The following is a 27,850-nucleotide window of genomic DNA, read 5'->3' as shown; positions in this document are numbered from 1 at the left end:
ACCAGGAAGAAGGAAAAGAGGAAGGTCAAGGAGGAGGTTTATGGATGTGGTGAAGGAAGACATGCAGGTAGTTGGTGTGAAAGAGGCAGATGTAGAGGACAGAGGGGTATGGAGACGGATGATCCGCTGTGGAGACCCCTAATGGAAGAAGCCGAAAGAAGAAGAAGAAGAAGAAGAAGAAGAAGAAGATTGTTTTGTAAGTAGTTGGGTGCACGACTCGAAATGTATTGCTCTAGTTTGCCTCCTAGCGGTACAACATAATATATCTTTTTTATTTTTTTATTTTTCAATTGTTTATTTTAAGAAACAGTTTTAAACCTATATGTAATTATCTATGAATTGAATTCAAATAAATTTTACATTTTGCATATATAAATATCAATAAACAGCCGATTCAGGGGAAACTCAGCATGCTGAGACGCACACCTGAAAGAAAACAGGCGCATGTTTAGTAGAATGTTGAAGAAAACCGAAGAAACCTAAGAAAACCATTTAGACACTAACAGAACAGATGAAACTCCACACATACAATAAGCTGAACTCAGGATCATACAGAAGACACTGGAGGTGTGAGGGGGCAAACTACCCACTGTGCCACCATGCCACCTTATGCAAGATGTACTAGCCGATTATTTCCATTCATATTTATGCTAGCTTGCATTAACAACAAAAACTAAAAACCCATTATAGAGTTTTACTGTACATTGTACAGCTTTTGTTGGTTTTGTGTGTAGATTTATTTTATAATATATTGTATTACATAACTGCATTAGGGTTTTATCTCTTTAGCACTGCCTATTCAATCAGGTCCCTTTAGCACTTTATTCCTGCTTACACTCGAGTGCTTCTATTAAGCCGAAGCTGAATCATGATGAACTCCAGCATCCTGTGATTATGGTGTGCTACTGAATTTCTTGTTAAGCAAATATGATTCAAGGAAATAGATCCTTAGAAAACATCACCCGGCGTGCTCCAATACGCTCACTGTCTGTTGGTGGTGTGGGCCGTGTGTAGTGAGCACTTTCAATCTTTTATGGGCTCAACAAGTAACTCAAAATGATTTATTACTGCATGCTCTCTGTATTTCACTCCAGCCATGGACTGTTAACAGGATTACACAGCTGCTCTGTAGCATTGTCCAGTCTCAATTCTGTACACAGTGGATCCAATCTGAGCCTCAGGTCATGCTCTTACACCGGTTTAAACATTTTTGTGGAATTTCTTTTTCCCCTCTAGAAATATATTTACCTTTTGAAGGTGAACCAAAATTAAATAGAAATAGAAGTGTAAAATTCGAGAAATGTGTTCTGCTTAATTATACATAATGCATACATGCCTGTCTGTGCAGAACTATAGCATTTTAGCTGGGGTAAGTAAAATGTTATCAATATTTTATGTCTCAAACATTATTATTAAGGAACCGAAACCTATTTCCCTCTGGGGCTAATTTAAGAAAAGTTTAGTGCAACCGTGAGACACATGCATGTTCCTTTTGTTTCTATTATTATATGTACATGAACATTTTTATATACTTATATAAAAATATATATATATATATATATATATATATATATATATATGTGTGTGTGTGTGTGTGTGTGTGTGTGTGTGTGTGTGTATATAAATACTTATACTTGAAGACTGAAAGACTTTGCCTTGTCTCTTGTAAAACTTGCCAAATGTCTTCTTTACCAGTTGGATATTTCTCTCTGACCTTGTGATGGAGTTCATCCCAAGGGAAATTCAACATGATTTAGGTGCAGAGACTGGGCAGACCATTCCATGATTGATAACACTCCAGCCCACTGTTCGCTCTCTAAATGACCTTTACAGTTTGGATGTAGGTTTCAGCTCGTTGTCTTGATGTATAGTAAAGTCAGTGACAATTAACCACAGTCCAGATGTAATTCCATGACACTGAAATATGGAATGGTAGCCATGTTGGTTCCTTTCACCTGGAATAAGTCTTCAACCTTAAAAAAAAAAAAAACATAACATTAAACCTGCACCTCCAAGTTTGACTGTGGGGGTGAGGCTGACTGATAAACATCTCTCCTGTTCTCCATCTTACATAAATTATTCTGTTAGAGCCAGAAATGTCATATTTGGATTCATCTTTCCTCCAGTCACCCACTGTCTAATTCTGGTGATCCCTTTCCTTGTTCATTATTATCTACATTTTTTATGCGTCACACTGCTGCCAAGTGATTTTCATGTGTATATACAGTGTGCAGGAGTTCCTAACAAAGTGAATGGGCCCTTTAGTTTTTCCGCGCTTATACTGCCACCTTGTGGATCTGAAGTAATATTAGTTGATACGATGGTTGTTATTTGTTATATGGAATAATTAAGAAACACTCAGAACAAGGGATTTTTTTAATGTTTTTATTTATTTGTTGAAGTAGAAAAATATTTCTAGATGTTATGTTTGTCCTTGCTGTATAACTATCATAACCTTCCTAAAGCTTGGACTGTTAAACAGATTCAGTATATACTACTTATTGCATTTTATTACATACAAAATATTTGAATGTGAAACAAAATCCAAATTACAATTAATATTGCAATATTTCTAAGTAAGCCTACATTCTGGGAAAACCTGGTTATTTGGGTACACATACTAAAATAATGCTACTTAGGGTTCTACTTAGAACCCTTTCTGTTAACTGTTCATTAGTACATGATGATCATATTACTAGATAAAATCTTTTTCTTTTCTTTTTTTTGCCATTTCTCAAACTAAAAGTATTATTTTTCTTATTTAAAAAAAGCCTCAGTAATTATGGGAAAAGCAAAATGGAATGGAAAAGTTGATGACATTATTAATATTATTGCATGAATTATTATATGTAATATGATAACTGATGTATGTCATATATATTATTGATACACGTAATTTAAGGCGGAATCCCAAATGTCGGGCTTCTACTTATTTCCTCCTTAGTGCACTTCAACGCCAACTATCACCATTCCAGCTGCACGCCGCGCACTACTTCCGGTTTGTTGCCATGCCAACAGCACAACAAAGTGATCACGGGCTTTTATTCGCGCCTATGTTTGCGTCTCTCCTGTCTGATTTGATTGTTTCGGAATTGAAAAAATGAGTCAGAAGCAAATTTTACAGGGTGAGAATTATTTGAGGTGTTCAATTTTTATCTGATGAAGCATTATGTTTATTTAAGCTTGTTTCATGTTTGCATAATAAGTTTTCTTTGAAGATCTTATTATGTACCATGACGTGTTTTTCTAAAATGTGATGATTGGATTTGTTGCAGCTTTTGAGCAGTACCAGAGAGAAAGGATGAAGTTCGCGCAAACAGTTGCAGAGCTCGCAACAAGACATCAGAACATCGAAACACTACAAAGTGCAGGTAAGCGATCACTTTGACCTGGTGGTGTCTTAAATTGGATGTTTATAGCAACCATTTTTCTTATACAGCAATTTTCATCCAAGATGATATGTAAATCTATCTATCTATCTATCTATCTATCTATCTATCTATCTATCTATCTATCTATCTATCTATCTATCTATCTATCTATCTATCTATCTATCTATCATTTAAGGTGTGATGTCCCTCCTGAGGCCTCTCCTCCTGGACGCGGTCCCATCGATCCAGCAGTCGGCAGCTTTGGCAATTGGAAGACTGGCCAGCTACAACGATGACCTGGCTGAGGCCGTGGTGAAGGGAGGCATTCTGCCTCAGCTTATTGACTCGCTGGGCGATAAGAATGTAAGAATCTAAAACGACAGATTTACTAGTGAGGAATTGGGCATGTACTTGTGGCACAGTTATTTATCCTGATACTGATACTATAAGAATTGAGAAATAATGCAATGAATAGGGTTCTATAAATCTTCCTCAGTCCACATGGCAGGGAAAACAACAAGAGTGTAATCAGAAATACTCAGAGTTCAGCTTTATTTACAGGATTTTCCAACGGATGACACCATTGATACAAAAACTGGTAACACGGTTGTTATTTTTTATATGGATTATTTTATGAATACTAAATTTGTTAGTAAACTGTATTGTTTGAACATATAATGATCATATAAATCTAGATACAAGCATTTTTTTTTCTGGCCCAAAAATAATCCTCACTGCCATTGCTGAAACTAAAATGATTGTTTTTCTTTAAAAATAAATTATTGGTGGTGTTTAATTGAGAAAAAAAGGATTTTCACTGCTTTATGTGCAGGTTAAACATCCCATATTGGCAGCATAGATCACTGGAATTACAAATTGCTTCTTTAACTTTACTGAGACCAAATCAGAGCAACAACACTGGAACCTCCATCAGTTTATAAAAGGACTTTAAATGATATTTCGCTTGAATTGTCACACAATTCATATTTAGTCCATCGGTAAATGTTCTCTAACGTTCCACTTCAAATGTGAATACGTTTTTCGCAGCTCTTCTACAAGAAGGCAGCGGCATTTGTTCTCCGTGCCGTGGCGAAGCACTCACCTGAGCTGGCACAAGCCGTGGTAGACTGTGGAGGCCTCGATGCTCTCGTCATCTGTCTGGAAGAGTTCGATCCTGGGGTGAAAGAGGCTGCTGCATGGGCGCTGGGCTACATTGCTCGCCATAATGACTGTAAGTCTGAAGATTTTAAAGCAGTACGCAAGATAGAATATTCATGTTGGATAAGTTGGACCAAATACAAATACATTTCTATATAAATAGCCCATAAAACGATTCAGATCTATCATTCACAATAACTAGACAAAACTGATGATTTGATGAGTCACTGTGACAGTTCTGGGAAAAATAAGCACGGACAAAGATTGTAAAGCTGATAAAAAAACACAATAATAATAATAATAATAATAATAATAATATTAATGAACAGACATACTGTAGATCTTTAGAAAAGTCCTCTTATATTATGTGACCCTTTATTATAAGGTTAACGCATTGCTAGGTAAAAATATTTGTTGCTGAATTTTATACGTTAATTGATTTAATTTAAATAAATTTCCTTTTCAAAATAAAATTCAAATCTGTCTTGATCGCTGCACTAATTTTAAACCATAAACAACAACACAAAGCTTTATTTCTGATGTTTTCTCAAACGCAGCGTTGGCTCAGGCTGTGGTGGATGCAGGCGCTGTTCCTCTACTCGTTCTTTGCCTCCAAGAGCCTGAGATCGCCTTGAAGAGGATCTCTGCTTCGACGTTGAGCGACATCTGCAAACACTCGCCTGAGCTCGCACAATCTGTGGTGGACACCGGAGCCATTGCACATCTGGCGCGGATGACTTTATCCTCAGATGCCAAACTAAAGGTCAGTGTAACGGCAGAATCTCTAATGCAAAGCCAAGATTTGTGTTCTTTTTTTTTTATATTAGAGAGAATGTGTATTTTCTTGTGCACCTTCGCACACACACACACACACACACACACACACACACACACACCAGCTACAGTGGATATAAAAAGTCCACACACCCTTATGAAATTGCAGGTTTTTTTAATATAAAGACGAAATAACGACATAAATGTCAGACTTGACACGTGTTTAATGTGATCTTCCAACAAACAAAAATCCAGAGGAAAAAATATTCACATTTAAATTTAAATCAAACATCTAAATATTAATATCAACAGTCTACTACAAAAGCTCAGGACCACAGGTTGCATGTAATCACTGCACACCTTAACAATGATGAACTCTTATGAATGGACATTCGGTGCCACCCAGATAAGGACGAGTTCCTTTTTGAGTCTGGTTCCTCTCAAGGTTTCTTCCTCATGCCATCTCTGAGAGTTTTTACTTACCAAAGTTGCCATTAAAAGGGATAAACATACAATTATATGGAACAAACTTAAACATTCTTTCATTTCAGCTTAATCTGTGTAAAGCTGCTTTGAGACAATGTGCATTGTTAAAAGCTTTCTACAAATAAAAATGTATGTAACTTTTCATATCCACTGCAGGCTTTATACAGCTAAAAGTTGTAATAAATATAAGATATGAGGTAAATAATATGGCAACATTGTGAAATTCTTGATTCTTGATTGGTCAGAATGTGTTGGTCTTTATTATTATTATATATTTAAAAAGCACCTCTGTTATAAATTCTATGGTAACTCATTCAGATAAATAAATGCTTCAAATCCTTATTATAAACTAATATAAAATCAGTTGTTATTCAACAATGGAAATACTTGATAAGTGTTTGATATACTGAGGTTTTCTGTAAAGTAATGTTTATTTAACAATTATGGAAGGAGTCTCCAGTGTTAGCGATTTGAAACGGTCAGTAAGTTATAATCATGATATAGACTGGTCTTTTATAACCTCGTTTACTTTTTTCTATAGAGACATGTGTACTCAACTCTAGGCCAAATCTCCAGGCATTCTGTGGATCTGGCAGAGATGGTGGTGGAGGCTGAAATCTTTCCAAATGCACTTCCCAGCCTTAAAGATCCAGATGAATATGTGAGGAAAAACATCAGCACGTTGATGCGAGAGATCACAAAGCACACCCCTGAGGTACCTAACATGGCCATTAAAGCATCTTCAAGCAGAGAACAACTGTAAAGCACTGGTGTATTCCTGCAATTGGCTGCATTTGTGTGTGTGTGTGTGTGTGTGTGTGTGTGTGTGTGTGTGTGTGTGTGTGTGTGTGTGTGTGTGTGTTTATGTGTGTTTTCTGCCCTCCAGTTAGCCCAGATGATTGTGAATGCTGGAGGTGTGGCAGCTGTGATTGATTATCTAGGGGACTCCAGAGGGAATGTACGATTGCCTGGTATCATGATGCTCGGCTACGTGGCTGCACACTCGGAGAACCTCGCCATGGCTGTCATTGTATCTAAGGTCTGCTGCTATATGCTCTGTTTTGGAGTTTATCAGATTCTCACATGAGTAGCTACAGGAGTGAGATGTAAACTTGCAGCCTTACAATCACTTCTGCAGAATCTTAAGCAATAAGTCACTACTGATTATCAGCATGAGTTATTAGGCAAATTATTTAATCAGCACTACTCAACTGAACTCTCCACCAGGGTGTACCACAGCTGGCTATCTGCCTGGCCGAGGAGACGGAGGATCACATGAAAGCTGCAACAGTCTGGGCACTGGGGCAGATCGGCCATCACACACCTGAGCATGCAAGAGTTGTGGCATTGTCCAACTTGCTCCCCAAACTGCTGAGTCTTTACCTGGACACACAGAGCTCTGAGGACCTGCAAGTCAAGGTACAAAGATTGACCAAAAAATGAATGTAACTCAGTTTAAGTAATAGACTCTGATCTGATATACTGGTCCCTAGTTATGTACTTTCTAGTAACATAGGGTCCTGGTTATGTATTCTTAGCAATATAAGGTCCTAGGCAAATTAATATAGAAAATGTAGGCTACTGGGTATCTAGTCCCGATGAATGTAGGCTCCTGACTATGTTGTTCATAGAAATATGGGATCCTGGAAACATACTCCCTAGGAATCTAGGTCCTTGGAAATGTATTTCCTAGAAATATAGTATCTAGGAATAAAAGGTCCTAGATAGTACACACAAATATAGAGCACGGCTTATATAGTCTCAAGAAATGCAAACATAATTTCTCCTTTGATGCAGGCGAAGAAGTCTTTAAAGAGCATCCTTCAGAAGTGCACTTACCTTCCAGCACTGGAGCCACTCCTCTACGACGCTCCAAGCAACGTTCTCAAACACGTCCTCTGCCAGTTCAGCAAGGTCAACTCCATGTTTTGTCTAAAAAAAGTTTTTCTCCGTTACGTTTCATGTTGAAGGTTGCCTATGTAATCACCGGTCCTCTTGGTTTCGGGTTCTGCAGGTTCTTCCACATGACAGTAAAGCACGGAGGTTGTTTGTAACCAGTGGAGGACTGAAGAAAGTACAGGAAATTAAAGCTGAGCCTGGATCCCCTCTGCAGGAGCACATCAACACTATTATCACTTGCTACCCTGAGGAGATAGTCAGGTTTATAACTGTTCTTGAACATATAAATAAAATAATCAGAATGATCAAATTCTACTAATGTGTAATAAGAGTAAGTATTTACTGGATATTCTTTCTTTGACAGGTACTACTCACCTGGATACTCAGAAGAACTACTAGAAAGGATCGAGAACTATCAGCCTGTTTAAGGCAGGAAGCTTATCTTCAAGATTAGCAGTCTTTGCTACTTTATTATATACCCAATAAATTCAGGGCACTGTGATAATTAGTGTTTGCATCTGATTATTGATCCCATGTTAAGCCATTGCATGTAGTATACTGTCAAGTGTGATTACTAAATACAATGTCTACCCCTGTATTATGATATTATCCGCTATAGATAAAAATAAAAAGTACACACATTATTTTGTTGCTTATAAAATGTAATGTTTTTATTGATAATTATCAATAGAGAACGCATTTAAAATCCCAGTATGTGATTTTTATTAAATACTATTTTTTATTTTGCTTATTGTTTTTTTTAAGACAGTCATTTATTTATTTATTTTTAAACATTGTGCAGTAATACTTGAGACATTCAAACTATGAAAGAACACATTCTTCCAAGTAGTCTTTTGCTTCGATGACAGCTTTGCATATTCTTGGCATTCTTTCAGTCAGCCTCATGAGATAGTCATCTAGAATGGGTTTCCAACAATCTTGAACAGTTCCCAGAGGTGTTGAGTGCTTGTTGACTACTTTTCCTTCACTCTTTGGTCCAACTCATCCTAAACCATCTCAACTGGATTTAGATCGGGTGATTGTGGAGGCCTGGTCATCTGTTGTCGCAGTATATAATTCTCCTTGAACAATTTGCTCTCACATAACCTAGAGGTGTGCTTGGGCTCATTGTCCTGTTGGAAAACAAATGATGCCCCCCCCATTACATGCAATTCAGATAGCTTGGCATGTCACAGCAAAATGCTGTTGGAGCAATGCGGGTTAAGTGTGCCCTCAGTTTTGACTAAATCACCAATAGTTTCACCAGCAAAGCACCCCCACATCCCTAAATCAGTGAAGTTTACATGAATCAACGAGTTGTGAGGCTGGTAATTCCGATAACCGTATCCTCTGCAGCAGAGGTAGCTCTTGGGGCTTAAAAATTTTTCGGCTTAACTGATATTCATTTCTTAAATTAATATTTGACTGCCTTTTCTCTTAACTGAGTGTTTCTTGTCATAATATGGTTATGTACAGTAGTTGTAGTAGCACAAGACAACTGATGGTCTAAAGCACAAGGCAAAAAATGTCTCACAAATGAACTGTTGACAAGGCATAGCTGTGAAATGGAAACCATTCCGGGTGGCTTACCGAATCTGATATCAAAGCTAAATGTGGCTACTTTGGACATTTTAAAATATAAAACATAAATGCTTTCTCTCATTTATTTTGTTTCGCGTGTGCTACGAATCTGCGGATACTAATCTAAAAATAAAGCAATATATTTTAAGAATGGCGAAAGTGCTGCAGTGAATGCAGACGACACGTGTACCTTTTTCCAACTATTTCATCATACGGTTTTGGTTGATTTCTTTGCCTACCCGCATTCTGACAAACTCCGCCCCTCTCATATAATTGGCTTAAAGGTCATAATTACGATCTGTTCAGTGATTGGACAGCCGGGAAACGCGAAGGTGAGGATAAAAATTAATGTATTTTGTATGAAAGTATGTATTTATTTTTTATTTACTTGGCCATAGTGATTTAAACGACTTCGCAAAAAAAGTCAATTCTAACAAGGAGGCGGTTTTTTAACTAAATCCTAACAACCAATCGTAACGCACGACTAAGGAGGTGCCTGGCCAATCCGCTTGCTGGAGGCGGGATTTCCTACAGAATACGGGTAGGGGGAAAAACAGGGCGGTTCGGCCGCTCGGTTCCCACATGCTGCGCAGAGCGACATCATCAGCGCTGCGGTGCGGAGCGCAGATTTCAGCCGGCGTCCGGTTCATCCTTCCGTGGACTACAACCAAGCCTCAGGCGCTCTGTGCTTCACGTGTACTTAGACCTTTCTCTGTGTCGACCTGCTTGGGGAAGAAGAAGAAGCAGCAGCAGAGAAGTCTGTGGTTGGAGCAGCAACGAGAAGGACAAAACATGGACGTCAACATCGAGGAGATTCTGGCTCCACTGAGACAAGCAGTGAAGGAGCAGGTCTGAGAACATGAGTCTCATTCATTCATCAACATGCATCAGTAACATGATTTGCACATGACGTCATAATTGAGATGATGATCAGTGAATCACTTCCGTTTAATTTATAGGGAGGTTCACTCTAATATTAAATGTCCACACGGAAGTGCAATAAATGCACCAAGCTCAGGTTCAGGGGAGCCGGAAGTAGATATATGCAACAGTTTCAGATGTGCACCAAGCAGCTCTGTTGGACTTGTTATCCAGGAGCTGCCACGTTTATCACGGGCTGTGTGCCAAATTCCTCATTTCTCCATTTAATCTGGATTCTAATCTGAATCACAATCCGGATTAAATTCTAACAAATGTATTTCCCTCTTCTGAAAACTTTCATTTCATTTCCTCTTTCTGCTGCATTGCCACGTTTGAGCATCAGTCTGACCGACTGTGTCTCATCTCATCTCATCTCATCTCATCTCATCTCACTCTCTGCTCCGTAGGGCTGCTCCGTAGGGCTGCTCTGTAGGGCTGCTCTGTAGGGCTGCTCTGTAGGGCTGCTCCGTAGGGCTGCTCTGTAGGGCTGCTCCGGTCTGACTCTAGGCGGTGTGATAACCAGGTGGAGAAAAGATCACGGTGTCTCTATAACAGAATTCTGTTACTAAAGAAATGAATTACAGGAAAAAGCCAATGTTTTCAAAATAGATCCCTTCATAAAATTTCATGTCATCTTGGTGAAGTGATGGAAACGTCGGGCTGTGTGTGTGTGTGTGTGTATGTGTGTGTGTGTGTGTGTGTGAGAGTGAGAAGGTAAGAAACAGGATGAATAGGGAGATCTTGATAACATTGTTTGTACCATGTGGAAAACTGTGATGTTTATACAGGATGCAATGTAAATCAGGGTTACATAACTCTGCACCACACTAAACTACACAACTCTACACTACAGTACACCACACTAAACTACACAACTCTACACTACAGTACACCACACTAAACTACACAACTCTACAGTAAGCTACATTAAACTACACAACTCTACAGTACAGTAAACAAATCTACAACACAGTACACTACACAACTCTAAACTACAGTACACTACACAACTCTAGAATACACTAAACTACACAACTCTACACTACACAACTCTACAGTAAGCTACATTAAACTACACAACTCTACACTAAACTACGCAACTCTACACTACACTAAACTACACATCTGTACACTACAGTACATTAAACTACACAACTACTCTACAGAACACCACAGTGCAGGGCACCACACAATTCTACACAACTCTACACTACACAACTCTAAGAGGACCCCACAGTGTATGACGCTACACTACTCTGTTGTGGTTTGAGATTCAGCTCTAATAAGATGTTATAATAACCACCACAACAGTTGAATTTCATCTGACGTCTGTGGTGATGTTCATTTTTGCTTCTCACACAATCTCCTGTTCACCGTCCGTGTTCTCCCCGTGCGCAGGGCGACCTGGTGCGTCAGATGAAAGTCGACGGTGCTCCTGACGTGGACGTCACTAAAGCTGTGGCGGAGCTCAAAGCGAGGAAGAAGATCCTCGAGGCAAAGGTGTGGGCCGTTATTTCATCGTGTATTCGCTGGTGGATGTCAACTTTTTTCGAATAATAATTTACCACATGCTTTAAACTTTTTTTCAAACTTTCACGTGGGACAGAAGGAATTAAGTTCATCTCTCAAGTGTGCATTAGTTCTAATCATGCTTAGATCGAATGATGCTTGCATCAACATGCTGTTTGCTCTCGCCCTGTCCCAGGAGCTCTCACTGCAGGCCAAAGATGACATCGTGGACAGAGTCAAGATGGAGGACACGCTGAAGAGACGCTTCTTTTACGACCAAGCGTTCGCCATCTATGGAGGTAATGTTACCTCATGCTACCTAACACACTCTACACCCTCTGTACTGTATAAGTGTTGTGATGAATGTGTGTGTGTGTGTGTGTGTGTGTGTGTGTGTGTGTGTGTGTGTGTGTGTGTGTCAGGCGTAAGTGGTCTGTATGATTTCGGACCGGTCGGCTGCGCTCTGAAGAACAACATCCTGCAGGCTTGGAGGCAGCACTTTATCCACGAGGAGCAGATTCTGGAGATCGACTGCACGATGCTCACACCTGAACCCGTCCTCAAGTGAGTGCTTGTAAACCCCACGTTATTTTCTTGTTGTCTGGGCTTTTTGTTTTTGTTTGTTTGTTTTTTTGAGGAACTTTTTTTATGCAGCGTAATCAGTCTCACCAGGGATAATGTAACTCTGCTGCCACCTGTAGGGAGGAAAGGGAATAGACATGTGTTTTCCCAGACAAATTTCCCAGATTACTCAGACAAATCTCACACAAAATCTAGTGAAACATCATCTCAGCAGACGTTATTTAAACAGCAAATGGGGACTACATGGAGAATGGGATATAAAAAAAAAAAAAGTACATACAAACCCTATGGGCAGGTGTCCACCAACTTTTGTCCATATAGTTTAATTCATTGATAGTAAATGTTTCATCATTCATTCTCCGCCTTGATCTAGGACATCAGGGCACGTGGACAAATTCGCTGACTACATGGTGAAAGACGTGAAGAACGGAGAGTGCTTCCGTGCCGATCATCTCTTGAAGGGTTTGTGTCTGCAGTTTTCTCAGTAAGACTTGCGAATGTTACGTCTGCAGTGAGGCCACAATCACACCCACACTGATCTGTGTTTGAAATTAGGCATGGAATCAAAATGTGCATTGGTTTCTGGCTGTTTTTCTTCTGCTCTTGCTAGCAAGTGGTGATTGTAGATCAAAATCTTCAGCCTACTACTTGATTTATACGCACGTATTTAGTTAAAAGTTTAATGTGCACCTTAATGCCAGGCTGTGCACAAATTTCATTTCCTGATGAGCAAAGCAACGTGATCTTTCTAGCTTCATGCATTCACCAGATGCGTCAACGATTTCTGCTGCGTCCCTTCCTAATTTTACTTCAGAATGTCCCTGCACACATTAGATGAGCATTTGTATTTGGCAGGATGAAACGGCCACGATTGTCTTCTTTTTCAGTAAACAGTTAATAAGTACCTTAGTATTAGAAACCTGCAGAAACCCTGATGTTTATGATGTGGTTTATATCTGAGGGATGGAATGAGTTTTGCTTGTTTAGTCAGCAATTCAAGGGAATCCTTGTGTGTATGATGTGTATAGGAATTGATATTTATAGTCCTGGTTATTTCTTTATTAGCATTGCCCAGATGTTTAAAAGAACCGTAATGAATAATTAATTGTGTGTGGTGTTTTTATAGCTCACCTTCAGAAGCTGATGAGCGACAAGAAGTGCACACAAGAAAAGAAGAGTGAAATGGAAGAAGTCATCACTCAGGTGAGTCCTGCATTTTCCGTTTCTCCTTACTGCCTAATTGTTTATGTTAAAGTATTTAATAGGCAGGTTTGAGATGTAGAACACGAGTGAATACAATAAATCTGCAATAAACACTGTGTTGAAGTGAGAAATCTTCTAGGTAGTGCTGTGGTCTGAATATGACCTTGTTTGCTAGTTGCTGTGGCTAATCTTTGTTTCTCGGAAATGTAATCATTTAAAATAAGCAGTGGCGTTTGTTTTGTGGTAAATGTGCTGGTGTAAATCTGCAGGCTAAATAATGTAATAACATGCACCAGAGGAGGGGGGGTAAAAAGAGACTTCAAATAAAAATTGGCATCAGTGATTCGCCTCTAGAGGCCGTTTTCGTACCGTATAACGCAACCCGGAAAAACTATCACTGAATATCTACTCAATAGTTATTTAAAACTTTGTATACACAATTCAGTTTCTACCAAGTGTACTGCACTTTGTCAACCCATTATCAGGACTTTGCATTGTTCTTCACCATGGTTTTGCAAGTAAATAAATTTTTTTTTCTCCAGATGGACAACTACACTCAGCAGGAGCTAGCTAATCTGTTTGTGACATACAAAGTAAAGTCACCCAGCACAGGAAATGACCTCACACCACCCATCTCATTTAACCTGATGTTTCAGACGTCCATTGGTCCTGGAGGGAACATGCCAGGGTGAGTTGAGATCACTGCCCAATGTGCAAAGAGCACCAAATACAGCTACCTTTCTGATTGGCTGGATGGAGTAGGTTACGTTTCTATAGCAGTAAGTTTGACTGTAGCTCTATGGTGGTCCACAGTCCATGGAGCATCGCTTGTGGACCACCATATATATATATGCACAGTAACAGGGAGCACTGACCATAAGTCAGTGTGCCAAAAGACATCATCCTGTGTAAATCTGGACCTGTGCAACTAGAGCTATTCTGACCACGTGCGTTACCACGTCTGTGATTTCATCACGGACTGCAAGTTACATCAAACAATGCACCCTGCCACTGAGCTCTCCTCACACGTGAGCTTCTCGCTGGAAACATGTTCTCACTGCCACCCTCACCCTACTCGCCAGATTTGGTTCCTGTGGATTTCGCTCTCTTCCTGAAAATGAAGATCCAGGGCACAAAGGTCGCCATTTTGACACCATTGCAGAGATCCTGTGTGAATAGCAGAAGGTGCTCGACACGCTTCAAAAAGAAGACTTCCAGAACACATTCCAGAGTTGGCAGGAACACAGGGGCGCTGTATTGCTGTGCAAAGGGGACTATCTCTTGTAAATGGAGCTTGTCTCAAAACATTTTGATAACAACTCGTATACAATTTAGTGCATATGGTAGAAGTCTTTATTGTCAGCACATTATCATTTTCATAATGTGAATATTACACTGTGATTATTGCTAAAAAACGCTGTAGTTGTAATGACCTAAAACCTAAACGTGTTTTATCCCTCTACTTACTCGTCTTTATATTATACTATTTTGATTTCTGCAGCTATCTGAGGCCTGAAACTGCTCAGGGAATCTTCCTCAACTTCAAACGCCTGTTGGAGTTTAACCAGGGCAAGCTGCCATTTGCTGCTGCTCAGATTGGAAACTCTTTCAGAAACGAGATCTCTCCTCGCTCAGGTCTTATTCGTGTCAGGTAGGTGAGCTGTGATTCATTACCAACCGTCGTGTCTTCATTTTGTGAGTAAAGGACCGTATCTAAATTTCAACCTTTATAGGGAGTTTACGATGGCTGAGATCGAGCACTTCGTCGACCCAAATGAAAAGGTGCATTCCAAATTCTCCAACGTCGCCGATCTGGAGATCTTGCTATACTCGTCCAAAGCACAGACCAGTGGTCAGTCAGCCCAGATTATGAAGCTGGGGGATGCAGTGGAGCAGGTGAGGTGTTTGTTTTAAGAACACTACTGGATTAAATGTTCAGTCACTTCCTGTTTCTCCTTTGATTTTTGATTTTTTTTCCCTCTGCGTGCACCAGCTTCTGTAATTCAATGTGAGGTGAATTGAATTGCCTTAAAAGAGAAATAATGCTTATTTTTAATGCTGATCGCTCATGGGGGGGGCGGTGTTGTTCTTAAACTTTATTTATTTATTACCATTGATATCAAAAACATACACCGCATTACATAATACACCTTTCCATTTAAAATATTTTAGCTGCTGTGTTTTAAGATGAGCTGGTATTACTTGGAGTTCTATATATTTAGCATATTATATTCTAAATAAAAACTATTAGAATTTAACTCTTAACTTATTTAACAAATGAAACCAGTTGCCATCACAAGTCACATAGTTAAAGTTTTTTATTTATTTATTTATTTTTTCTCCATTCGAAGTCTGAACATCCATCAGCCATGACAGAAAATGATTTTAATCAGTATAATGTGACCACCACCATGCTTCACTGTGAGAATAATGTTCAGTGGTTGTTGGGCTTCTGCCAAATGTACCACTGTGCAACTCCAGGCACTCAGATTTTTCCATACAGCCCAGGGTTGTGAAGGCTTCAGCTTTATGATCAGCTTCTTTGTCCAAGTTGTGGGTTTATCCAGTTACTCTTGGCACAGTGGTTCCTTCTCCAAGCCTGGACACTGACTTTTAACAGATGGCGTCTATTTTTCTGATGCACAGTTGTACCAAAGAAAAAAAAAATGTTTCCTGTTGTAAAAGATGTAGGCCGCGCTCAGACCCCATCTTTAAATTCCTTAGTGTCAAATGTCTTTAAAAGCTTTTACCTTTTTTGTTTGTTTGTTTGTTTTCAGGGTGTTATCAACAACTCTGTCCTGGGCTACTTCATCGGGAGGATCTACCTCTACCTGACCAGAGTCGGTTTGGCAAAAGATAAAGTGCGTTTCCGTCAGCACATGGACAACGAGATGGCCCACTATGCCTGTGACTGCTGGGACGCTGAAGCCAAAACCTCCTACGTAAGAAAATAAACTTCCTAAACTGTGAAAATATTCTTATGCATTCAAAATCATTACCCCGAAGCGTCTTGGTTTATTGTGTGTCTTGGCTTGCAGGGCTGGATCGAAATAGTGGGCTGTGCCGACCGCTCATGCTATGACCTCACATGTCACGCACGGGCTACCAAGGTCCCCCTGGTAGCTGAGAAACCTCTGAAGGAACCTATATCCTTGAATTAAAACATTGCACATTATGGGATTTGTTCAGTCAGGTTTAGGTTTATTGAATCGGTTCTGTCCTTAACGGCTTCACACAAAGTCGTCAACGTGGTGCAGTTTGAGCCGAACAAGGGAGTCATCGGCAAAGAATACAAGAAAGATGCAAAGCTGGTCATGGAATACCTCGCCATCTGTGACGAGTGTTACATCACCGATCAGGAGAAGCTTCTCAGCGAGAACGGGTGAGAATCCATTTCACGTTGACGTAATAAGTAAACGGGTTACGATGTCCTCTAAGTGTGATGTTGCTCTGTGCAGCGAGTTCACCATCGAGACCGAAGGCAAGACCTTCAAACTCACAAAGGACATGGTGAGCATCAAGAGGTTCCAGAAGACACTTTATGGTGAGATTAAAAAAAAATTATAAAATTCAAACCATGTGGTGTTAAAGCCTGTGTGTTATAAGCTTTTTTATTTATTTATTTTAAACCTTTTTTATTTAAACAACAGAAACTCACTTAAATATGCAACAATCTAAAGGTACACAAACATTCGTTGTCTCGTTTTTAATTTTTCCATCCCCACTTCATTTCAGATGTTAAATATTGTCTTGGGCATATTTGAGTCTGGAAAAGTATGGAACTTTGAAATAAAAATGTGTAGGAACCCTTAGATGTGAAATGGGATGTTCAGACTTTGTCAGCATAGAATTTTAGGATACTGTGTCATATGAGCACACAATGAATAAAACCCATGAGGAAACCAGGTATAAAATAAATATCCGATTGTGAGAATTTCCCAGTTTTCGAATTCTAAAAAAGAGTTTGTGATTCTCCTCAGTTGAAGACATCACCCCCAACGTCATCGAGCCTTCCTTCGGTATTGGCAGAATCATGTACTGCATTTTCGAGCACACATTCCACATCAGAGAGGGGGATGAGCAGAGAACGGTAAGTACATTTCGCTGAGATGTTCCTTTATTGCGTATCCTTTGTATCCCTTATTACTAACGTGGCCGTTTCTCTGCTCAGTATTTCTGCTTCCCGGCTGTCGTAGCACCTTACAAATGTTCCGTGCTCCCTCTGAGCCAGAATCAGGAATTCATACCATTTGTGCGTGAATTATGTGAGTATACGCTGAATTTTTCATTATATTATCATTTAAAGTGAACGGAATCAGTTGACCTTGTGGCCTCTCCACAGCTGAAGCCATGACCAAATTTGGCGTGTCCCATAAAGTGGACGACTCCTCGGGCTCGATCGGGAGGCGCTACGCCAGAACGGATGAAATCGGCGTGGCGTTCGGAATCACAATCGATTTCGACACCGTGAACAAGACTCCACACACGGCCACTCTGAGAGACCGCGACACCATGAGGCAGATCAGAGCTGAGGTAATGTTTCTGCACAGCTAATAGTTAAAGCCTGTTTTGTTCGATAAAATCCTTAGTGAGCATCACCACTAGGTGGTGGAGGCGTTATGGTTTACTGGTCTTCTGCCTGCGATCCTCATCAGCACAATATCTTAAAAACAAGTTTTAGATTTAGAAATTTTGTTTGACACTTCACTCAATATCCTCAGGTTCGCGAATTACCCGAAATCGTGCGAGACCTCGCCAACGGAACCACCACATGGGCTGAGATTGAGAGCAAGTACCCCATCTTTGAGGGTCAGGAGACCAGCAAGAAGGACACACCAGAAGAGTAGATTAAAGCTGCCTTACCTCATCCTGCCTCCTACACACAGAGCAACCATGCACATTTTTTACACTTGCACCAATAGGAACAATTTAAATGCTCCTGTATAATATTGTCATCGTGAATGATGCACTCTGTTATCGTTCTAATTACATCAATCTTATCAAATCGTTAAAAAGATGTCTTTATATAGTCACCGAGACAAACGTTGTTAATGGCCACGCTTCAGTAAAAGGGCATGTTTAGGGAAAACTGGAAGTTTTGTGGATTTCACTGAAATTGCTCGCAAACTGAAGTTCATGTTTGGTTCAATAAATCAGTGCCAGCACTTTCTGGACCTCAAACTTTTTGTGTGGTGGATTTAATTTTTTTATTTTCAATATAAATATCGGACCTGATGACCTGACGTTGACTCATGATGTACTCATACCAGATTGTAGTGGCTTGAAGGCACCAAGGAGTCCAAGGATGTCCATTTAGGGTCTTATTTTTCAGTTCTGTAGTAATAGCTTTTTAAGTTCTAATTTATAAAATACATCATTATGCTGTTGATAGGAATTTAAAAACTACATACTCAAGTATTTGTTAACATTTTAAACATTTTATTCCAAAATTTAACAATTGGTTTTGCAAACAAGTGGTGAACTAGAATGATCTCACTTTTGGTGGATGTAGACCAAAAATACAAATGTGCTTAAATGTTACTCCAGTAAAAGCACAAAATTACTTGTATTTTTTTAATTCTTTCACTAATATATATGGATATAAGTGTGGAAACCAAACTTTCATATCTTAACACAAATTGTGTCAGGTATTTTAGAGTGTAGACAAGTCAGGCGTAAGGAATTAAACCTAAAAATGTAGTTTTCCAAACAGAAAATAGTAAAGTATCTGTAAAATGTTTTGATACATGAAAAATTTACTTATGTACAAAGTTAAAAAGAAGTACAAACTTTCTATCACTATTATCCTGTATCTGAAATAAATCTCTAGATCATATATTTGGAATACAATTTCTAATCACAAAACAGTTTAAATACAACATGGCATAATTTTTTTGTTATATTTAACAATACATTAATTAGCAACCGCATCTGTCAATGTTAGTGTTAGTTGTGTAGTTTATCTACATAAGGTTTAAAATGTTTAATTGCCCTGTGGGTCAACTAGACTAGATCATATGGAGGAGGAACAAGAGCTATTTGAAGTGTGAGGGATATACGTGTATAGTTGATGGGATCCAGATCCAGGAGTGACTCGTAATTCCTGAACAACAACTTTAAGTAGAATTGGAGCTGCTGCTTCTTATGCCTCCAAGTTCAACCTCCAAGATCAATCTTTACAACCATGGCAGGAGGTCAGTGGGTTTGGTGAAAATTGATTTAAGAGCTTTGTTCCTCAAAACAAATCTAATGGATGAAATATTTTACAGTGAATTAGAAATGTTACGGTTGAACTTAAGGTACCTCCAATGAGTTACGTAGGTATTTTAAGGTGTAGCACGCCTCTGACATTCAGGTGAAACTTGTTCTTGGTGAAACGTCAAGCCGAACATCAGACGTTCTTTTCTTTTATTGGAAATGTGAAGTATAAAGGTAAGAATTTATTGTATACATTTACAGATATTGTTTAAGTGTAATTATATACAGCTGGTTTCCTTTTTTTCATTGGTACAGTAGATTTACAGTAGATTCATGTCGATGGATTGGCACTGATATGCAGGAACCTCTCAGCATGTGAGGAAAACCAGATATGCGTTGGGTTGGTATCTAATAGATGGTGAGTCCTGCAGCTAATGTTACTTATTGTTCTCATGCCTGCTGACAATGTTTTAGGTTGGACTACTCGATCACTTTCATAATGCTGAATTATACTTTATATGATTATAGCAATGTTATGAAGTCGAGTTAACAAGATCTAAACGCTGTGATAATAACATTCATAAATGAATCAAAAGAATCATTTTCAATTTTGTGAAGTGATTCATGTTGACCACAAGCTCTCTGAAAATGTAATCATATAAATGATTTACAACCCAGTTTATCTTCAGAGTTGCCAGATTGAACTAAACCCCCCCATCTCCCCCAAACCAAAAGAATTGATTTTTACTATACTATTTTATTATACTTAAGATGACTAAAAGTTAATGTAAATGTCTTTTTCAAGTAGAATGGCACCCATTACAATATCAGTCATAATTTTGAAATTTCAATATTTCTTTTGTAATTAAAATCCGAGGGAGATTAAAAATAGCTCAAATGGGAGGGAAACTGTCCGGTCTCACAAAACTGTTCACCTTTAACTATCCCTGCTTGACAGCTTGAGCCACAGTGTTTCCCCTGACCAGCTCTGGATGTGTTAGAGATTTATCCTTGACTCTTTTTTTTAATGTATTGTAGTTTTTGCATTTAAAGGAGATTTCTGGTTACTTGCAAGGTTACTCAAGGTTAGTACAACAGGTGCTACTTTTACCTACTAACAGATTACATAATTATTCATCATTAGGCAATAGAATAAACTTAACCATTATTTCATTTTTACATGCATGCATTGTTATCAAGGCAATAACAAAAATGTACATTTTGAAGATAAATTTCAAAACACACATAATGGAACGATTCTGATGTTCAAATCGTAACAATTGTGAAGACAAAAAAAGCTGCGGTTATAAATAGGGAGTGCTGCATAGTCTTCAGTGTGACAGATGACTTTTTCTTCCTCTGTTAATGCTCAAGGACTTTTTTTTCTGGATTTGGCAATCCAACTGCAAACCTTGACAATATCTCCACACTCCATGCTAGTAAAATAAGTGCAACTTCCTGCAAAGTTTTAGTTTAGTGTATCTGCAGAATAATTGTGACTTGATATTTATTTAATGAATGTACATTTTAACAATTTTCAATAAAAGTAGCTTTTCTGGAGCAATGTTTAATATATTTATTATAAGCATTTACTGAAAAAAGTGCATGTTTCTCCGTTCTTGGAAATGTTGTATAGTTCCTAATAAATATATTATTTTTTAATCAACTTTCAACTTTCAATTTTAGTAATAAAATATTGAAATGTCGTTTGATGAATATTTTTTTTTACAAAATGCTAAGTGTTTTAATATCAATATATCTTAATTCTGTAAAGTGAGATGTATTATTTATTTGTTTATTATGTATTTGTTTGTGTTTAAGTGCCTGGTGTGTGTTCTTTCTGCTTGAGCATGATGAGGATCAAAGCAGCTCTTCCCAAATATGAGCTCTATTTTTATTATGTGGTGCTGTCCGTGGCAATGCTCTGGGCTGCCAGTTGGATTTTTGAGGTGTCCAGCTGTAAGTCTGAAAAACACACACAGACACACACACTTTTCAGATCAGACCAATCCAACCTGAACAAAATCATTCTGTATGTAGTATAACCTTTTTTCAGCCACTACAACAGGTCAGCCATCGTCCTGCACCTTCTTCCCCCTTCCATACAGTTATTTATTTCTCCATCCAGAAGAACACAGTGAGCTGTTGTATTGTCTGAAAGGCCAGGGCAGTGGAGTAGGGCCAGGTGCTGAGAGCTATGCAAGCCATGCAGCTCGGATCATGTGTCAGTATTAATACACAAGGCTGAGAATAAAAAATAGAATAGTAACACTGTTTGCTTGGTTTGAGGTCCTGAACTAAACCATTCAAAAGCATTCAAAGACAACAGCAAAATCAGTGAGAGAAATTGTATGTATTCAAGGTGACAAAGTAAATGTCAGAATCTTAAACTGCTATTGATGTTCTAGATGTTACATTTGCATTGCTAATATTACAATGACGGTGGCATCAATGAAATGTTGCGTTGTTGATAATATGTTAAAATCTATTTGTTTGTTCGTTTATTTATTTTGATGTTCTTTTAAGCCAATGAAAACCGAAAGTCTTTCAGGTCCAACATCCAGCCCGGATGGTACTACTTTGGCAGAAAAATGGTGAGATTCAATCACGTTCTAGCTCTAGTTATGCCAGTCAGATTTATAGAAATATAAATCTGGTGAAAAATTTATCACCCCTTTGTTTCAGGACGTGGCTGATTCTGAGTGGATGATGTGGTTCTCTACGTTCCGCGTGCACATCGTCTTTGCTTTGTCTGGCCATGTTTTATTCGCCAAGATCTGCTCAATGTTGGCTCCTCAGGTGTGTCTCAAGCATTCATGTTCTGTGTACAGGCTCTGATTTACACAGTATAAAGCAATAATTAATGTACATATTTTTTTAAACACACAAATAGATGTAAGCTATAAAAGAAGTTGAGTATAGAAATTATACAAATGATGGTGAGATTGGGGGGGGATGATGAGTGGGTGATGATAGGACAATGTAAATAGTTGAACTGAATAAATAAAATCAGCATACTGTAGCAGAGCACACACCCTCACTATCAATCTCTTCAACCGTACAGTACCGGTCTCTGGTCTTCATGGTGTACGGTCTTCTTGCCGTTCTCACGTGTATGGGCTGGACCTATGTGATGCTCATCCTCTCACACTGCGTGCTGCTCTACAGCATCTCACTAGTCAAACTCCGCTGGCTCTGTTTTACCGCCGGACTCATCACGCTCGCCACTTTTAAGATGGACCCATTTGTTTCCTGGCAGGTAGAGATCGCAAACATTAAAAATCTTTAGTATTATATGTAGTGTTATATGTTATAGTACCTATGCTATGGATAATAAAGAGCAGCTGCAAAAGTAGCCTTTGTTTTGTCACATGTATATTGCAGCACAATGAAATTTTCTCTGTGAATCACTGCTTTTTAAGAATATAGGGCCAAAGCTCAGAGTCAGCCATGTTAGTGCACTTCTGGAGCAGATAGGGTTAAGGGTTTTGCTCAAGGGCCTAACAATGACAGCTTAGAAGAACTGAGGTTTAAACCCCCGACTTTCTAATCAGTAAACCAGATCCAATAGTAAATGTACTGTATTTAATATACAGGTATAGGTACTAGAGGACAGTATTGGTACTATAAAGATAGGTAATAAAGAGGTATTTTATAGGTACTATAAAGTAGTATTGGTACTTTAGGTAATATAGGGATATAGTATAGTTTCTGTAGAGCAGTATGGGTACTGTAGGTGATATAAAGGCATTGTATAGGTACTATAAGACAGTATCAGTACTATAGGTAATATGGGGTATAGTATAGGTTCTGTAGAGCGGTTTTGGTACTATAAATAATATATTGGGTATAGTATAGGTTTTGTAGTGCAGTATTGGTACTATATAAATAATATATGGGGTATAGTATTAGTTTTGTAGAACAGTATTAGTACTGAAGGTAATATAGAAATATTGTATAGGTACTATCGCACAGTATCAGTACTACACAGTAGGTAATATAGTGGTGTAGTATATGTTCTATAAAGCAGTATGTGTACTATAGGTAATATGGAGTAAAGTATAGGTACTACAGGTAATATAGAGGTATTGTAAAGAAGCCATAGGGCACCATTACATGTTGTAGTGTCTTGTGTGTTTCTCATTAGAGTTTTTCACATTGCACAGTGCATCAGATCCCAACTTTCCTAAATCCTAGCTTCTAGTGAACTCTCAGCAGGAAGTTCTTTAATCATGCCTGTCATTGATCCCAGGCTGGGTTTGTGAGCGGAGACTTTGCCCTGCGCTCGGTGCTCTTTTATGGTGGCTGCGGCTTCACCATCATGCGCTGCATGAGCTTTGCTCTGGAGAACTGTGAAAGGAAAGAGGGTCACTACAGCATCCTGGAGCTGCTCAAGTACAACTTCTACCTCCCCTTCTTCTACTTCGGACCCATCATGACCTTCGATAAGTTCCATATCCAGGTTTTAATATGTTTTTATGGAAACACACAAAATATCCTATTATGCTGTTGCACCACCTCACACATATGCCAGCTCAGTTTATGGAACTTAGATGATTATTTTCACAAGTTTTACACAGTTTAATGTATCTGAATGCATGTTTAGTTGCAATTTCAGTCACTGCACCAGAAGATCATGTCTTCTTGTCCCAACCAGGCTAATAATCCAGACCTGAGCCGTAAAGAGTGGGAGTTGTGGAACATTTCCATCCAGGCTTTATTACACTTAGGAGCTATTATAATGGTGGCCATCATCTTTCACTTCATGTATATTCTGACCCTTCCTAATGATATGAAGCTGCTGAAACATCTCTCAGACTGGGCTATAGGTATGTGCGAACAATTCTAATGTATTTCCTGTTTCAAATAATCATTTCCTGAACATTATTACTTTTGTCGTGTCTCCCGTCTCAGCGGGTCTGGCGTATATGAATTTGGTATATGACTGGGTGAAGGCTGCGGTGATGTTTGGCGTTATAAACACTGTGTCTAGACTGGACCACCTAGATCCTCCCAAACCTCCAAAATGCATCACAATGCTTTACGTCTTCTCTGAAACGTCAGTATATAGCTCATTGTATTTTATTTACTCACTATAATGTGTTAAATATAAACTCATGAAAGTTGACTTTTTTTCTAAAGGCACTTTGACCGAGGAATCAATGAGTGGCTTTGCAAGTAAGTTTCAGAAAATTCTCTTCTTCATCTGTGTAATGTGTTTTTAAATTACCACAGGGTCCATAAGACAGAGGTCACTGATCACTATGAAGAAGAAAAAAAGATTCTATCTATTTGAGAAATGATTATGTAAAATTGAAAGGAATATAAAATGTATTTTATTTATTTAAGAGTCGCCATGCTGAAATACACAACACTTAATTTTATCTAGATTTTGGGCATAGATTATATAATATAGATGGAATTTTCCCACTAGGACAAAATTTGCAGCTCATCATTTTCAGTAACATGACAAAATCAACATTAATAGAAATAAACATTGTTGGGTACATTGCAAGCATTTCAAGTCCAGGGTTCAAAACAAGGTTCACAACAACAAATTAGGCTCAGATTTGGCATGTCTGGCTTAAGTTTGATTAGACTTTTTGCCACAGTTTTTGTCCAGAGATGTATATGAAGAAGAAGGAGAAAAGCTAGAATAACAATACAGTGCCTACTGGTTTGCCCTTAAATATGACTTAGTATTCTATAAAATATTTACATTGACTCTAATGGTCCTCAAACCTGAACCAATAGTATTGAATGTAATTTGTGTTTACAGGGTGTTCCGATTTTTGCAATCTACTGTGTATACAGAATCGGCTGTTCAAATTACTTTGCAGTGATAATGTGTGTAAAACTGCAGCACTCAGCTGAAAGTGAACTTCGCAGGTATGTGTATAATTACCTCGGCGGTAAACATGAAGATTTGCTGGATGAGTTGATCGCTTCACTCTGCACGTATGCCATCGCGGCGCTGTGGCTCGGGCCTGGCTGGGTCATCTTCATCTGGGCTTTCTTCAACTGTTTCGGCCTCAACCTTGAGCTGTGGATGGCCAAGTTCTTCTCGATGGAGCCCTTCTTTACCATTGAGGTAAGAACATGGAGCAAGTGGAGAGAAGAATCACAGAAAGACACATGCACTTGGAGTAAATTCATTTAAAGAAGCTCTGAAACATCAATCAAGGCTGGATTACAGATTTATTATTTATCTCAAGCAGCCACAGCATTAAAAACTTAATTGAAAAATTTTAATGTTTTTATTTAAACTTGTGCATAGTAATTGAATTAATTAATTTTCTTGCATTTAATATTTACTTAAAAATAAAAACATTGTCTTCAGTTTAGTACTTTTATTATTTCTGTGAGTTTACTGTTTATTTACATTTTTTCAACAAATAATAAAATATCCCAAATCCTTTATATTTCAATCCTAATCATAACTGTAATAAAATGACTAATTTCTATGATACTGGGGAACTAAATACACATTTATTTATTTTTTTTTACAGACATTGTAAGTGATACAGTCTTGTTTTGGCGTTGGATCACAAATATATCTTTCAGATCAGAACCATCATTAATACATTTTTTTAACATTTAATTTGTATGAAATAGATAAATTGGGTCTCCATAGCAACTGCATACAATAAACAAGAATACAAAATAATGAGATGATAATGATAATATAATAAAAAATCTAATATAAATAATATAGTGCCATTTCTATAGACATGTTCCAGAGAACGTACTTTTAACCCGGTCGCAACTCTTCCATGACCTGGTACTCGGTCACAACCCAGTGAATGGGGACCTCTGGTTTGGATTGTTTATGGATAATGTCTTAGAGTGATTTATTCACTTTATGAAGTATAAATTATGAAACTATGTGTTTAGTTTGCACCAAATTAGCTGAATAGTTAAATTAATAGATGAAAAAAAAAAATGGTTTCTTTATCCATTATCATGTATCTCTAATTTGACCTGTGTTAATCTGATCTGGGTTAAATGTATTCTTTTATTTTTCTGCTCCAGACGGCGATGTCTGAATCTATGTCTCGCAGAATTAGAGCAGTGTTTAATGCCTTCAACTTCTGGTGTATTGTTCTGTACAACCTCCTAATCCTCAACAGTCTTGACTTTGTGAAGCTTGTTGCCAAGAGATTACTTTTGAAAGGTAAAAATAGCTTTATATTTATATAAAGGTCATTTATATAAAATTCATTTATTTATTTTTTAATATTAACAGAAACGAAATTTGCAATTCAATTTTTTTCTATACTGCCTTACTTTTAATTGTAGTGCACCTAAAGTTAAAATTTAACCTTTCTGCTTCTTATAGGTTTCCCCTTAACCACCATCACCGTGATGTTTGTGACCTATTGCCTGGTGCAGGTTATAAAAGAGAGAGAGAGGAAGCAGGCTCTGATTGGATGATCCTGATCCTGTACCTCATCCTGCCCCTGTGCCAACTCCAACCACCATCACGCCCCAAACTGAGGCCTCAGCCACTGCTGTGGATCCCAACAAAGAAAAATCAGAGTAGGATGACAAAAAAAACCCCAACAACAATACAGAATTACACATCTTTATTTGAAGATTGCAGATTGATAGATTGTATTTAAAGGGTATATAAACTCTAGCTTGGTCTATGAAATAAAAAAAAACTGAAACAATATTTCCAAGTGCTTAAATTTATGACTGAGCTTTGTGTTGTACTGTGTATAAGTTCCCATGAGTAGAATGTGACAAAAAGCTGCTCTAATAATAATTTAAACACCCATTTATCCATTGTCCTCTGACACATCCAGCCTTCATTTAACTAAAAGTGATTCACATAATGACTCTTAGTTATGATTTTTATTGTTACACTCTTTATACAGGGTGGAATCTCTATTTCTATTTAATCTGCTCTAAAGTTTTGCATGGAAATTTTGTGTCAAATGTCAATCTTTGTACATATATACATTTATATTTTTATGTACAATATGTGATATGCATAAGGATTTTCCTGTAAGTTTACAACTACAATTAGCACATTTGTGAAATTGGATAAACACAGGTTTTAGAGTTGTGTGTAAAATTTATATATTCTAGATAATTTTTTTATTTATAATTTTGATTTATTATTATTGTGAGATTCTGAACAAAAAAGATTTTTTTTTTTTTAT

At 38.1% G+C, this 27,850-nt stretch overlaps 3 protein-coding genes across 3 annotated transcripts; all 3 read left to right on the top strand.

Moving 5' to 3' along the window:
• The first annotated feature begins 3,001 nt into the window (after positions 1-3,001).
• Positions 3,002-8,344, top strand: spag6 (sperm associated antigen 6). The gene is made up of 11 exons (XM_046833751.1): positions 3,002-3,125; positions 3,276-3,371; positions 3,568-3,734; positions 4,419-4,602; positions 5,087-5,292; positions 6,331-6,504; positions 6,676-6,828; positions 7,017-7,208; positions 7,587-7,703; positions 7,804-7,949; positions 8,053-8,344. The coding sequence occupies exons 1-11, from the start codon at positions 3,101-3,103 to the stop codon at positions 8,114-8,116; spliced, it is 1,524 nt and encodes a 507-aa protein (XP_046689707.1). The 5' UTR covers positions 3,002-3,100; the 3' UTR covers positions 8,117-8,344.
• A 1,479-nt stretch (positions 8,345-9,823) lies between these two features.
• Positions 9,824-18,665, top strand: gars1 (glycyl-tRNA synthetase 1). The gene is made up of 17 exons (XM_046834094.1): positions 9,824-10,118; positions 11,589-11,690; positions 11,896-11,998; positions 12,122-12,263; positions 12,655-12,743; positions 13,408-13,484; positions 14,027-14,172; positions 14,986-15,135; positions 15,218-15,380; positions 16,262-16,426; positions 16,523-16,630; positions 16,721-16,866; positions 16,943-17,028; positions 17,465-17,574; positions 17,656-17,749; positions 17,827-18,017; positions 18,206-18,665. Exons 1-17 carry the CDS (start codon positions 9,852-9,854, stop codon positions 18,329-18,331), a joined length of 2,265 nt encoding a protein of 754 aa, XP_046690050.1. The 5' UTR covers positions 9,824-9,851; the 3' UTR covers positions 18,332-18,665.
• Positions 18,666-19,624: 959 nt separating this feature from the next.
• hhatlb (hedgehog acyltransferase like, b) lies at positions 19,625-27,357 on the top strand. The gene is given in 15 exon segments (XM_046834148.1): positions 19,625-19,916; positions 19,998-20,100; positions 20,721-20,767; positions 21,504-21,641; positions 22,209-22,276; positions 22,368-22,481; positions 22,747-22,941; positions 23,935-24,144; positions 24,340-24,511; positions 24,597-24,741; positions 24,825-24,860; positions 25,572-25,773; positions 26,715-26,856; positions 27,022-27,110; positions 27,112-27,357. Coding segments are annotated over 12 exon segments (1,596 nt in total). The 5' UTR covers positions 19,625-19,916; positions 19,998-20,100; positions 20,721-20,767; positions 21,504-21,532; the 3' UTR covers positions 27,226-27,357.
• Positions 27,358-27,850: the final 493 nt, after the last annotated feature.

Source organism: Silurus meridionalis, chromosome 21 (genome assembly GCF_014805685.1).
Source record: "Silurus meridionalis isolate SWU-2019-XX chromosome 21, ASM1480568v1, whole genome shotgun sequence".
In the NCBI taxonomy this organism is placed as follows: Eukaryota; Metazoa; Chordata; class Actinopteri; order Siluriformes; family Siluridae; genus Silurus; species Silurus meridionalis.
The sequence above is the reverse complement of the archived record's forward strand: the minus strand, read 5'-3'. Positions and strand labels throughout refer to the sequence as shown.